Source organism: Mercenaria mercenaria, chromosome 17, assembly GCF_021730395.1.
Source record: "Mercenaria mercenaria strain notata chromosome 17, MADL_Memer_1, whole genome shotgun sequence".
Taxonomy (NCBI): domain Eukaryota; kingdom Metazoa; phylum Mollusca; class Bivalvia; order Venerida; family Veneridae; genus Mercenaria; species Mercenaria mercenaria.
In genome coordinates, this window is record NC_069377.1 from 1,191,428 (window position 1) to 1,205,235 (window position 13,808).

The 13,808-nt window shown below is 36.3% G+C and overlaps 1 protein-coding gene across 3 annotated transcripts in view; it reads left to right on the plus strand.

The window, feature by feature from the left end:
- Window positions 1-13,808, plus strand: part of LOC123536594 (serine/threonine-protein kinase BRSK2-like) — a 113,075-nt gene that overhangs the window by 82,069 nt on the left and 17,198 nt on the right. For 2 of the 3 annotated variants that reach the window (XR_008368164.1, XM_045319917.2), the window contains exons 13-15: window positions 3,206-3,257; window positions 6,549-6,817; window positions 11,337-11,382. Coding sequence is in view for 2 of the 3 variants with exons in the window: in XM_045319917.2 (XP_045175852.1) it covers window positions 3,206-3,257; window positions 6,549-6,817; window positions 11,337-11,382 (367 nt within the window). In the remaining variant the exon portion in view is untranslated. The remainder of the gene's footprint in view (window positions 1-3,205; window positions 3,258-6,548; window positions 6,818-11,336; window positions 11,383-13,808) is intronic. The other variant, XM_045319918.2, reaches the window with a different exon arrangement.

Consider the following 13,808-nt stretch of genomic DNA (forward strand, 5'->3'; position numbering starts at 1 on the left):
AATTAGTTATTTTGACCTTGTCTGCACAATAGCAGCTTCATTTATGATTTGAATTTAATCAAACTTGCACCAAACTTGTGTCACCATAAGATCTCGGTTCCTTTCTTGAACCGGCCAGATCCCATTATGGGTTCCAGAGTTATGGCCCCTGAAAGGGCCAAAATTAGCTATTTTGACCTTGTCTGCACAATAGCAGCTTCATTTATGATTTGATTTTAACCAAACTTGCACACAACTTGTATCACCACAAGATCTTGCTTCCTTTCTTCAACTGGCCAGATTCCTTCATGGGTTCCAGAGTTATGGCCCCTTAAAGGTCCAAAATTGGCTATTTTGGCTTTTGCAGCCATATAGAGTCTTCATTTATGGTTTTATTTGATACAAACCTCCAAAATATCTTCAACAACAATAAATCTTGGATTCCATGACAAATCAGATCCAATCATAGGTTCCAGAGTTATTTTATATCTGATTACCTCCCCTGATTGTAATCAAAATGGATTTATCATTAAGTACTTACAGGACTTATTTGAAATTTCATTATTGTTATTAGTTGGACTGAGACAATCAGGGTAGATAACTATGGACTGATTTTATGTCAAATTACCTCCCTTTATTTCAAATTAAAATTGTTATATCTCCATAACTTATGAAGATACTGATCTGAAATTTCATTTATGTCAGCAGATTTTTTTGGCAGATCCTTCTTTTGTCCACTTACAGTATTTATTTTTTTTAATTACTTCCCTTTTACGTTACTATAAATAGCTTATTTTTAGTAACTCGTTTTATTATTGGCCGTAGGGATAACTCGAGACCAGTTTTCTGTGGTACAACATGGATGGTACCTCCAATTTTTAGGTGTATTTTAACATATCTATACCTTGTAAGATTCTTTTTTTCTTTTTGGTTAAATTTCTTCCCTTTGTTTTTCCTGTCCTTTGGACTTAGATATTTTTTCTGAGGACCTTCTTGTCCTCAAGTGCCATGATAACAGGTGAGCGATATAGGGCCATCATGGCCCTCTTGTTGCGTATTTTTGTTTCTTAGATGAAAAATTTCAGCTATCTCGTATACAGGGAATTCTGGCACACGTCCTTAAGTTAACTTACCTCTCCAAATCTGCCCAGTTAGGTTTGTAAGTAGATACCAAGAAAATACAACAAACTTAGAGATTTGATGAAAGGATATTGTTGGTTCTTCAAGATAATTTGACGGAAGATGGTCCAAACTCATTTGTTTTCCACCTCTGATTAATGTGGAGAAGTTGTAAGTTATTCACAGAGAAAAGTCAGTTCTGGCACATATAAACTGAGACAGATCGACTTAGCCCTTACCCTGCTAAATTTCTTTAATGAAATTGTTCATCTTTCAGTTTGGACAGTACCATTAACTGTTAAAAGGGGTGCTTACGAACAAGTTACTGACTAATAGTGAACAGTGCAGACCATAATAAGATTGCACAGATGTGCAAGCTGATCATGATCTACACTGGTCACAAAGGCAGAATCATTTGCTGCCAGTAGGTGAAGACTCAAGGAGCACTCAAACTTGAGGGCTATTGCTTAAATTCTGTTCAAGAATGGTGTAAACCTATCAGACCTATGAGGCCCACATGGAAGATTGGGTAATCCAAATGGTTTAGCCTCATAAAATAAAGTCGTTATTATTATTATTATTATTATAGACAAACTCAAAAACCTCTTTAAAAAAGTACAGAATGATTACCATTTTTGTGTGGTTTCCATACTGTATAGGATATACTGTAGTATATTAATCTTAACAGCTGATACAGGAATACCTGGATATAGGCTGAACACCACTAAATCTGACTGTTCTCTATTTCATATAAAATTCTCTTTATAACATTTTTTTGACATTTTCTAACATATCAGGTTTTCAGAGACTTATATTTCCATAAAGAACTATATCGCTACTATAGAAAAACAAAATTGAAAAGGGGAGTTAACTTTTATATAAGAAAACTACAGTTTGTTAAACACAACCACCTGAATTTAGCCCTTTTAGCTTCTTTCGATGTCCCTTTCAGAGACATAACATTCTTACACGCCATTTTTACCTAGCATGCGATATGAACATGCCAATTTCGATAGAATGGTAATATACATACTGGAACTGGTAGAAAAAAGAAAACACAATGCTGTTGAGAAAGGGCAAAAGGAAAAGAATGTCGGTCAAAAGCTATACATAGCTTATGTTTATAATGTTATTTTTATCTACCAACAATAAATAAATATTGACTTGACTTGACTTGACTTGAAGAAAAATTAGAACTATTTAAACTACTTGTGACTAGACCTGCGGAGGCTTACATTTGATTTGGTAGTGATCAACCTATAGGGATAGGCTTGAAAACCCAAAGAATCTCCTAATTCATGTAATATAACTTGATTATAATAAAATCTGGATATGAAATGCAATTTTCGATGGTCTCAGGGGTGTTCCTTGTAGACAGATTTTACATTAGATGGGACAAGCCTTCTCTTAAGATTGATAGGTTACAATAACTTTCAGTTTGGGTGTAGTTGAATGAAACTTGTCTTCTTATTTAGAATAAGAAGAAAATAAATCTAATTTATCACATGTTTGACCTTGCGGGAGTGTAATAAAGCCATTACATAAATTTGATAATACAGTAGTGTAATAAAGGTTTGACGTCGACGTAGTATAAAGTATCGTAGACGTTGGTCAAATTTACTTGTTTATAATAGTAAAAGAAAGTAGATTTTTTATGTTTCGACTGGAAAGGCTAACATGTGATAAAAAGAATATTACATTTGTGACTTTCCACATTGAATTTATTAAACTTGTTGAATAAAATTGATAAAATGCTCGACAGAGCCTCGCATTTTATTATTTTATTCAACCCGTTTAATAAATTCAATATGAAAAGACACTCATGCGATATCCTCTATGTGAAAATATGATAATATGATAAATAAAGGAAGATTTTTGGGGATAGAAATTCAGGATGGCAATGCATAATTTGCTACTTCCAAACCTCCTGTTCCTATGGATATAGATAAATAAGAAAGATCATTTTCCCAAAGAAAGGTATAGTTGTTGTAAGCAAAGTTGGCCTGAATATATGTTATTAGATATGTGTCTCTACATGGTACAGAGTATTTTACCATTTACATTATTGAGTATAATATCAAAAATGTTTGTTATTTTTCTTTTGCAGCTGATCCACCCAGAAAGAGAATCGATGCAGTACAGCTCAATGGTCAGCCAAGGTATCTCAAAATATTTTTTAATATTTACACCTGTTAATAATCTGATTGCATAGGTTATGTAATAATATGTATTCTAAGACAGCTTAAGTGGTGTGTCAAAAAAATTGTCAAGCGCAGTATTTTGTGTAATAAAGTAAAATGTTTTTGTAGCAGACTGGTTTGAGAACATTAACACATCAAACTTTTTTGCTGGGTCATAACCATGTAATTGATGTAGATTTAACATGTTTTCAGTGATAATCTTATGAGCAAATAGAATGAAAATCAGATCGTTCTTGTGGTTTATTGACTAGTATACCATGGTTCATTCAGATGCTTTGGTATTTAACAGCTAAGACAAGCACCCTTGTTTTTCTTTCTGTGCAACATGGTATATTTGACAATAAATCACGTGTAGGTCTTTATTGTCATATAAATAACCTTAACTTAATTTTGATTGTAAAAGTGTGATTAATGAAGGAAAATAAATGATTTTACTTCATTTGGATTTTGCCATGACAATTTGAACACTTGTAGTTTTGCTATATTGAATTGATCTTATTTGAGCCATGCCATGGGAAAAACCAGCATAGTGCGTTTGCACCAGCATGGATCCAGACCAGCCTGCACATCCGCACAGTCTGGTCAGGATCCATGCTGTCTGCTTTCAAAGCCTGTTGCAATTAGAAGAACCGTATAAATCCTGATCCGAGTAGCCTGGTCTGGATCCATGCTGATCGTAAACGCACTATGTTGGTTTTCTCATGGTTCAGCTCATTTGATGACATGTTTGCTGATAGAAAGGATTTATGTTGAGCTGAACTAGCAGAGTTTACTAACAATGTTTCTGTCTTGTTTGATGGCTACCAGATTGTCTTTGGGTAGTATTAGTGAGGGCTCGCCAACGGCTGGCCGCCGAGCTCTTGCTATACAAAAAGTGTAAGTCTCACAGACATATGTAGCTTTTTGTGCAGTCTTTACCATCACCTCAGTACAAACTAGAGAGTGTTGGACAAATATGTCACGGCTCAATTTGACCAAGGTGGGCTCAGTGATTCGTTTAATGAAAATCCAAAGTTATGTATACGAAAGGTAATAATGTTCAATTTTTATCTCATCTGATTATTTGTGAAAAAATGAGGTTATTGTCATCACTTGATCGGCGTCTGCGTTGCCTAGATCAGCTTTTCTGCTAAACTATCAAAGCTATTGCTTTAAAACTTGCAACACTTGTTCAACATCAAAAGCTGCCTCTGTACAGCAAGAAATTTAACTAATCTTTTTTTTTGCAAGAATTATTGCCCCTTTTGGACTTAAAAAATATTATACAGAGACAAAAAATCAGATGATCGTCTGCACCTGCATGGTAGTACTCTTGTTAAACTTCAGAACTATCAAAAGAATTGGTATGTATCAAGCAAAAAATGAAGGAGGGATTATGTCTGCCTTGGTCAAAATGAGTAAACTTTTTTTTTTGTTGTGTCCGTTGTTATTGGGTGTTATGTAAAAAGTACCTAATCTACAATTATAGATACATTAGTTTTTGCTGAGGTGAAGGAATAGACTCAGTTTGCTGCTGAATTGGCAAGTAAATTATTTGATGAAAGTTTTCAAGGTCAGGGGCACTGTATGGGCAAAGTTCCATTCAACATTTCTACATTTTAAGGATTATATCATTAAACTTGTACACTTATAGAGTTCTGTTAAACAGACACTTAGCTTATCTTTCAAGTTTCAAGTTTATATTTCAAGTCATGGCCTTTTAAGGGCATAAGACATTCTTGTCAATTTAGCACAAGCTGACCTCACCATTTATGTAGCTCATCCAGTAGTGTTTTTGCTAAGTTCCTTTTATTTTCAATATTGCTTGCAGTGTTAGGCTAAATTTTTCAGGTCGTCATTTTTATAGTATTGCTTACAGTGTTATGTAAAATATTTTCAAATCACTGTTAAACATTGATGCTATTATTTTACTGTGCCTGTCAGTGCAGAGAGGGTATATTGTATGACCCAAATCGGTCTATAGGGAAACAGACCAGTTGGTGTCTGACCAGTAACTGGAACGTTTTGACCTACAGTGTCCAGACGTGATAGGACCATTGGTTGTTATAAGTAAACAACCAGTTTTGTTTTTGGGGTCAGTAGGTCAAAAATTCTGGTCATAATGACCTTTAGACTAAAAATGATTTCTGAACATGTGGGTCTATAACTAGGTAACTTCATAGGCTTACAGAGGATCTTCTGACATATTTATGCATATGTTATTAGTAATTTTAAGATGGAACTTGAGAAAGTGCCTGCAAAAAGTCCACTGCTGAATATGGTTTGTTAACTGAATTTTGCTGTTGTTTTTTTTTCTGTGAGAAAAATTACATGTTGATTTTATTAATTATATGTCATACAAGCATGATTCTCTATATGCAGTTTTGATTTCATTTACCTTAGATTAATGTTTTTATACGCCTGAAGGGAGATGTTATGTTATGACGCTGGTGCCCGTCTGTCTGTCTGGTTGGCCGTCCATCCGTTCATTAGCAATTTCATGTCCGCTGTGTAACTCTTGAACCCCTTGAAACATTTTAAAGAAACTTTACACATATGTTCACCACATCATGACAACATGCAGAGAGCATGTTTTGGATGGCTCCCTTCAAGGTCAAGGTCACAAGGTCATACCTTAGGGTGTATATTGCTCCAAATTGCTGTGCTCTTGTTTTGTTTTTGTCTACCATTGTTGTTTCATGTAGATTTTCTCCGTTTTGTGTTTAGAAATCAATAAATTTACTTCAATGACAGAAATGATGATAAATCTTCAGAGATTAACTAAGGTTTGAGTAAATCATTGAGAAGATTGAGGTTGTCTGGAATTCTAGTTAGACATTCCTGTCCAAAGGTTGCTGGCTTAATTTCGGGTTCATAGTCTGCCTCTTTCAAACAAAACCAAACCTTGATTATTCCATGTGTCTGAAGTGGTTCAAATTACCATATTGAAATTGTCTCTAAATTCGAGCAGAAATAGATCTGAGGGAATTGTTTTGTTCCATTTCATTTTGTAAAGGGAAATATCATCTGTGTTCTAATTGCTTATTTTGCAGATATGTTTTTTTTTGTATGTCTGTCAAATATTTCTCTTAATGTCTAGTAAAAACTTATCAATAAATGAAGTATTATAATAGATTTTGTCTTAAGGTATTGGATATTTGGTATTTATTCTATCAAAGTTGTGGCTATTAATTAAAATGATTGTCTTTATACAATTAAGTTGCATATCATTCTGTATTTGAATTTAACTTTATATTTCTTTTTTCACAGCAGGAAAGCTAGTCTATCTTCTGGTAGTCAGAATGGCTCTCCGGTCTTGAGTCCAAAACATGCAAGAGGCACACCATCCCACAGTCCCAGTCCAACCCCGCCAACATCACCTAGTGTTCAGAATACGCCTTGGAAATCTCGACTTCATACAATCAAAAACAGCTTCCTCGGCTCACCAAGGTTTCATAGAAGAAAACTACAAGGTATACCATATCCATACCATGGGGCAAATGGGGTTTGCGCCCTTAGGGAGCCCCTTCTACTTCCAGGTGAATTTTGAAATTTAAAACTTGGTCATGTGATGCAGCATGTGACCCAATACTGAATGCTGATTGGTTGGTGTGATGAGTAGGTATTGCAGTAGAATTTCTAAATATATCTTTTATGAAGATAAATTTCATGATTCTTTTTCAGTTGCATTTCTTTCATGATTTCAAGAAAATGGTTAAGGAATAGACATACCTACTGCAACTCCAAGCCCAGTTTTTATTCTGTACTTAACATATACAAGTAATCTATCATTGTTCAATTAAAATATTTATTTTAGCATGCTGCTAGTTGCCTGCATTCTTGGAGTAGAGGGGTTTATGATCTATGAAGAATTTTATTTAATTTTGACTGCGAGACATGTGGTTGGTGTTAAGTTTTGTGACAAAAGTGATACTTCTTTCAACAAAGTGATGATCAGTTATAGTTTGTTGTTTCTTTGGATGTTTTTTTTGAGTCATAGACAAGGATACAGATTTTTACTGTTTTGAATAGGTCATTTTGCATTTTTGTTGCCTGGTTGTCCATCCATCTGTCAAAAAATCATATCTATTTTGTTTTCTTTAACCTCTTGAAGGGTTTTGAATAACTTGACACTAAGTATTTCCCTTAGAAATTAACCTGGAAAATGCAGTTTGTAGCTAAAATGATTCAAAGTCAAGATCATATGGTGATGACAGTGTATAGCGTCCACTCAGTGCTGTGATGAAAGACCTGAGCTATTGTGATAGATTTGTGGTTGATTTTTGGCTTTGTGGTTGTGTGTAAAAACCTTGATAACGGTTGTTATCTCAGCTTATATCTCAGTAACAATAAAATTAAACTTCATTAAGAAATCAAGACCACCCGTTATCTTTTTTTACTCCCTGAAGAATGCATATATGTTTGCCTAGTTAGTCTGAGTGGAGAATACAAGTTTCAGCTATACTGGTGCCAGATGTGGGTAGCACAATGCAGTCAAATATCTTGTCTCCACTCCACATTTTTTTAAAGTCTTGAACTTTAATATTCATCTTAATGAAGCAGTGTGTAGATAGCAATTTTCAGCAATACTGATTCACAGTCAAGGTTATATGGCCAAATGAAAAGTCACAGATAGTATTTGATGAACGCTATATATCTTTTCAATCTTTTGAAGGTTTTAGATATTGCAGCATAATGTGCGTCTCTGTTGTAATCTGAGATCTGGTGTTAATAAGGCATTTCACTTGCAGTTTAAATTATGTCTTTCAGGCTGTTCTTTGTATCTAATTTTAGAGCTTTTGAAGAGACGCGTTTTTGTGTAAGAACAACTGTCTTGTTGAAATCTCAGCTTTGATAAGTCTGGCGAACTTTATGTCTTAATGCTTAGCCTTACATTTTGAGAAAAAAAATTCAAACAACACCAAATCATAGAAAGAAAGGGTTGCTTCACATGAAAATTGAACAGCATATAAAACATGTATATTGCTCTACAAAACAATTGTCAGTTTACTGATATATACATTGAATACTGGAAAAAGACTGCATAAAGGGGCATTACCTTCAGACAGTTCAACGCCTTTAAAAACTCAATGTTTTCAAAAAAATATAACAGTCATGTCTTCATTTTGATGCATTTGCAATTATGTCCAAGTGCTTAAATTTTAATAAGTTGGTGGAACCCAGTTTTCAGCATTTCTTTACAATTGGCATTCATTTTTAAAAGGGGGACAACTTTTTCAGACTATTTTAAGTATACATTGTTACAGAACAGTACAGCAGTACATGTAACAGTCAGGTCGATTGTTGGTAAAGATGTTGCTCGTTTATCAGAATATTCCTGTGTTTTGATTATAAATTCCTAAACCTTGAGTTACATGATGTGCAAGGTTCCATAAGCAATTACTGAAATGGGCATGTTTTCAAAACCTGACTGATTCCAATAACACTTTTGATACTAGTTACATGCCCATGTGACAAGGAAACCAGCCGATTCTGTTTACATGTCAATTTCTTATATTACTAACAGCATAACATAAACGTATAATATTAGCTTCTAAATACATGTATCTGATTTCTCTGTGGATGATTCTATGGATTTTTATTTTAACAGCAATTTTTTGTTTGAATAACTGCAATGTATTAAATCCTGCAACTGAAATATTCTGTCGCTATTTCTCTCATTTATTTAACATTTAAAGACATTTTTATTTATCTATATTCTCACATTACATATTAACCCTTAGCCTGCTGCAGGCGAATTTAACAGCCTTTGCAAACAGCTTGGAACCAGATCAGACGCCGATTAAATCGGCGTCTGATCAGGTTCCAAGCTGTTTGCTACTCTGACAATATTTCATCCAATTTTGGAGCAAATTGAATGAACTTTACAATTTTAGCAGACGACATTTCCAGCAGACGACAATTATTCTAGCATGCTAAACGTTAATCTAGATTCTTATAATATCTGTGCATGATGTCTAATTATATATAGAAACATAGTCTTGGTAGTCATAGACTTTAACTGAAGTAAACATCTTGACAAAAGTATGAATCTTGATTGTATAATACATCTTGACCAATTGACCAAGGTATAAATCTTTACTGAAGTGTACCTCTTAACCAAAGTATACCTCTTGATTGAAGTATACATCTTTACCAAGATCTAAATCTTTACTGAAGTGTACCTCTTAACCAAAGTATACCTCTTGATTGAAGTATACATCTTTACCAAGATGTAAATCTTTACTGAAGTGTACTTTTTAACCAAATTATACATCTTGACAAAGTCATTTGCTCACTTTAAAGATATATGAAAAATGTGTAAAATGTTGAATTGCCCTTGAATGTCAAAAAATATGGCAAGGTTAATGATGTACTGATTGATCAGGACTAAGACGGATTATGAATACATGTCTGTAGTACTGAATTATCAGGCTTAGACGGATCATCAATACATGTCTGTAGTACTGAATTATCAGGGCTTAGACGGATCATGAATACATGTCTGTAGTACTGAATTATCAGGACTAAGACGGATTATGAATACATGTCTGTAGTACTGAATTATCAGGGCTTAGGCGGGTTATGAATACATGTCTGTAGTACTGAATTATCAGGGCTTAGGCGGGTTATGAATACATGTCTGTAGTACTGAATTATCAGGGCTTAGGCGGATTATGAATACATGTCTGTAGTACTGAATTATCAGGGCTTAGGCGGATTATGAATACATGTCTGTAGTACTGAATTATCAGGGCTTAGGCGGATTATGAATACATGTCTGTAGTACTGAATTATCAGGGCTTAGGCGGATTATGAATACATGTCTGTAGTACTGAATTATCAGGGCTTAGGCGGATTATGAATACATGTCTGTAGTACTGAATTATCAGGGCTTAGGCGGGTTATGAATACATGTCTGTAGTACTGAATTATCAGGGCTTAGGCGGGTTATGAATACATGTCTGTAGTACTGAATTATCAGGGCTTAGGCGGATTATGAATACATGTCTGTAGTACTGAATTATCAGGGCTTAGGCGGATTATGAATACATGTCTGTAGTACTGAATTATCAGGGCTTAGACGGATTATGAATACATGTCTGTAGTACTGAATTATCAGGGCTTAGACGGATCATCAATACATGTCTGTAGTACTGAATTATCAGGGCTTAGGCGGATCATCAATACATGTCTGTAGTACTGAATTATCAGGGCTTAGGCGGGTTATGAATACATGTCTGTAGTACTGAATTATCAGGGCTTAGGCGGATTATGAATACATGTCTGTAGTACTGAATTATCAGGGCTTAGGCGGATCATCAATACATGTCTGTAGTACTGAATTATCAGGGCTTAGGCGGATCATCAATACATGTCTGTAGTACTGAATTATCAGGGCTTAGATGGATCATCAATACATGTCTGTAGTACTGAATTATCAGGGCTTAGATGGATCATCAATACATGTCTGTAGTACTGAATTATCAGGGCTTAGGCGGATTATGAATACATGTCTGTAGTACTGAATTATTAGGGCTTAGACGGATCATGAATACATGTCTGTAACTTGATTATCAACAATAATTTTCATTAACAAATTCCAGTATCCTCACAGTGCTTTAAACTCACTTCAGGTGAAATAGTAAAAAAACTCAACTTAAAATTTTTAATTGTTAGATGATTATTAACAGACTTGTTAGTTGATGTTGTTAAAAATTAAAATTTTGAGCCGCACCATGAGAAAACCAACATACTGCATTTGCCACCAGCATGGATCCAGACCAGCCTGCGCATTTGTGCAGTCTTGTCAGGATTCATGCTGTTCCCTAACAGTTTCTCTAATTGCAATAGGCTTTGACAGTGAACAGCATGGATTCTGACCAGACTGCTCAGATGCGCAGCCTGATCTGGATCCATACTGGTCGCAAGTGCACTATGTTGGTTTTCTCATGGTGCGACTCAGTTATCAGATTGTCATAATTCATGTTTATATTTGTAACCAGTCAATACCAACAAGTTACTTTGACCTAATGCTTTATATGTTTTATATTTCAGTGCCTACAGAAGAATCTATCACCATGACACCGGACTCTTCTCCTGAGTGAGTTCTTATGTATTCATAGAAAACATATTAATACATTTTGTATGTTTTATTACATAATATATATTATACACCATCACAGCTAATGTAGTGTGGTGACTTTCAAACTTGTAATTCTGATGAAAGCCCTCGGGGTGCTCCTATGGGAATTATTTCAGGCACATATCGACGCTTCAGAATTAGGACATAAGTGGAAAATCATAGTTTTCTGCAAAAAAACAAAAAAAATCTATGACAGATACGCCCTTCTAATTTTAAGGGCGTAAGTGGACCGTTCTGGTATAACATTTAAGTGCAGATATGCCCTTCTATTACTATGATTCTGAAAAAAACAAAAAACTTTTACTTATGCCCTTTTAATATTGTTGAATTTGGTCAACACAGAAGTTTGTAATGTGCGTGAAATTAGCCAGAGCAGCCAGAGTAGCCAGAGTCCAGCCAGAGTTCAGCCAGAGTTTTGCCAGAGTAGCCAGAGAAGTCAGAACTCTGGTTACTCTGGCTAGCCAGAGTAGCCAGAGTTCAGCCAGAGAATCATAACTCTGGTTACTCTGGCTGGCCAGATTAGCCAGAGTTCAGCCAGAGTAGCCAGAGTTCAGCAAGAGTAGCCAGAGTTCATCTAGTGTCCAGAACTCTGGTTACTCTGGCTTGCCAGAGCAGCCAGAATTCAACCAGGGTAGGCAGAGTTTCTAGATTTTTAACATGTTCTGGCTACTCTGGTCAGCCAAAGTAGCCACAGTAGCCCGAGACACCAGGATATCATTTGCTCTGGTTACTCTGGCTGTTTCTAACAGAGTGGCCAGAGTTCAGCCAGAGTAGCCAGAGTTTCTAGGATTTTAACATGTTCTGGCTACTCTGGCCAACCAGAGTTCTGACTACTCTGGCTACTCTAAATAGCCACTTGAAATTAGTAATTAACTTGAAATTCAGTTTAAACATGCTATTTAGATAGAAATGACATATTAAGTTTCATAATCAAACTCAGCTAAGACGGAAAATGTTTTGTGAACCAGGTTACTCTAGCTACTCTTAAAATCCTAGAAACTCTGGCTACTCTGGCCAGCCAGACTAACGAGAACAAATACAATCCAGGTGACACGGGCCATTCTGGATAATATGGCTGACCAGAGTAGCCAGAACATTTTAACATCCTAGAAACTCTGGCTTTTCTTGCTGAACTCTGGCTACTCTGGCCAGTCAGTGTAAACAGAGTTCTGGCTACTCTGGCTTCTCTGGCCAGCCAGAGTAACCAGAGTTCTGGCTACTCTGGCTGAACTTTGGCTACTCTGGCCAGCCAGAGTTACCAGAGTTATGACTTCTCTGGCTGAACTCTGGCTACTCTGGCCAGCCAGAGTAGCCAGAACTCTGGTTGCTCTGGCTGGCCAGAGAAGCCAGAGTAACCAGAGTTCTGACTTCCCTGGCTACTCTGGCTAAACTGGATTATTCCTATCTTTCAAAAAAGGGCACCATAGTTAAAAAAGAAAACATGATCTCCACTCTGCACCCCCACCCCCCATCCCGAGTATTTGGTCAGTGCGACGTTTGTCCGATTCGTCAAGTAGATGGCATTGTATAATTTCACTGTTGTTAAATACACAGGAGCTCGGAGTCATGATCATATTTTTCCTGCGCGGTTTTGCCTTTATACCGTGACCGTAGGACCAAACTCAAAGAATATGGTCTTATTTTTGATGTGCGTGAAATTAGCCAGAGCAGCCACAGTAGCCAGAGTCCAGCCAGAGTTCAGCCACAGTTCAGCCAGAGTTTAGCCAGAGTAGCCAGAGAAGTCAGAACTCTGGTTACTCTGGCTAGCCAGAGTAGCCAGAGTTCAGCCAGAGAATCATAACTCTGGTTACTCTGACTGGCCAGATTAGCCAGAGTTCAGCCAGAGTAGCCAGAGTTCAGCCAGAGAATTTCATAACTCTGGTTACTCTGGCTGGCCAGAGTTCAGTCAGAGTGGCCAGCCAGAGTAGCCAGAGTTCAGCAAGAGTAGCCAGAGTTCATCTAGTGTCCAGAACTCTGGTTACTCTGGCTTGCCAGAGCAGCCAGAATTCAACCAGGGTAGGCAGAGTTTCTAGATTTTTAACATGTTCTGGCTACTCTGGTCAGCCAAAGTAGCCACAGTAGCCCGAGACACCAGGATATCATTTGCTCTGATTACTCTGGCTGTTTCTAACAGAGTGGCCAGAGTTCAGCCAGAGTAGCCAGAGTTTCTAGGATTTTAACATGTTCTGGCTACTCTGGCCAACCAGAGTTCTGACTACTCTGGCTACTCTAAATAGCCACTTGAAATTAGTAATTAACTTGAAATTCAGTTTAAACATGCTATTTAGATAGAAATGACATATTAAGTTTCATAATCAAACTCAGCTAAGACGGAAAATGTTTTGTGAACCAGGTTACTCTAGCTACTCTTAAAATCCTAGAAA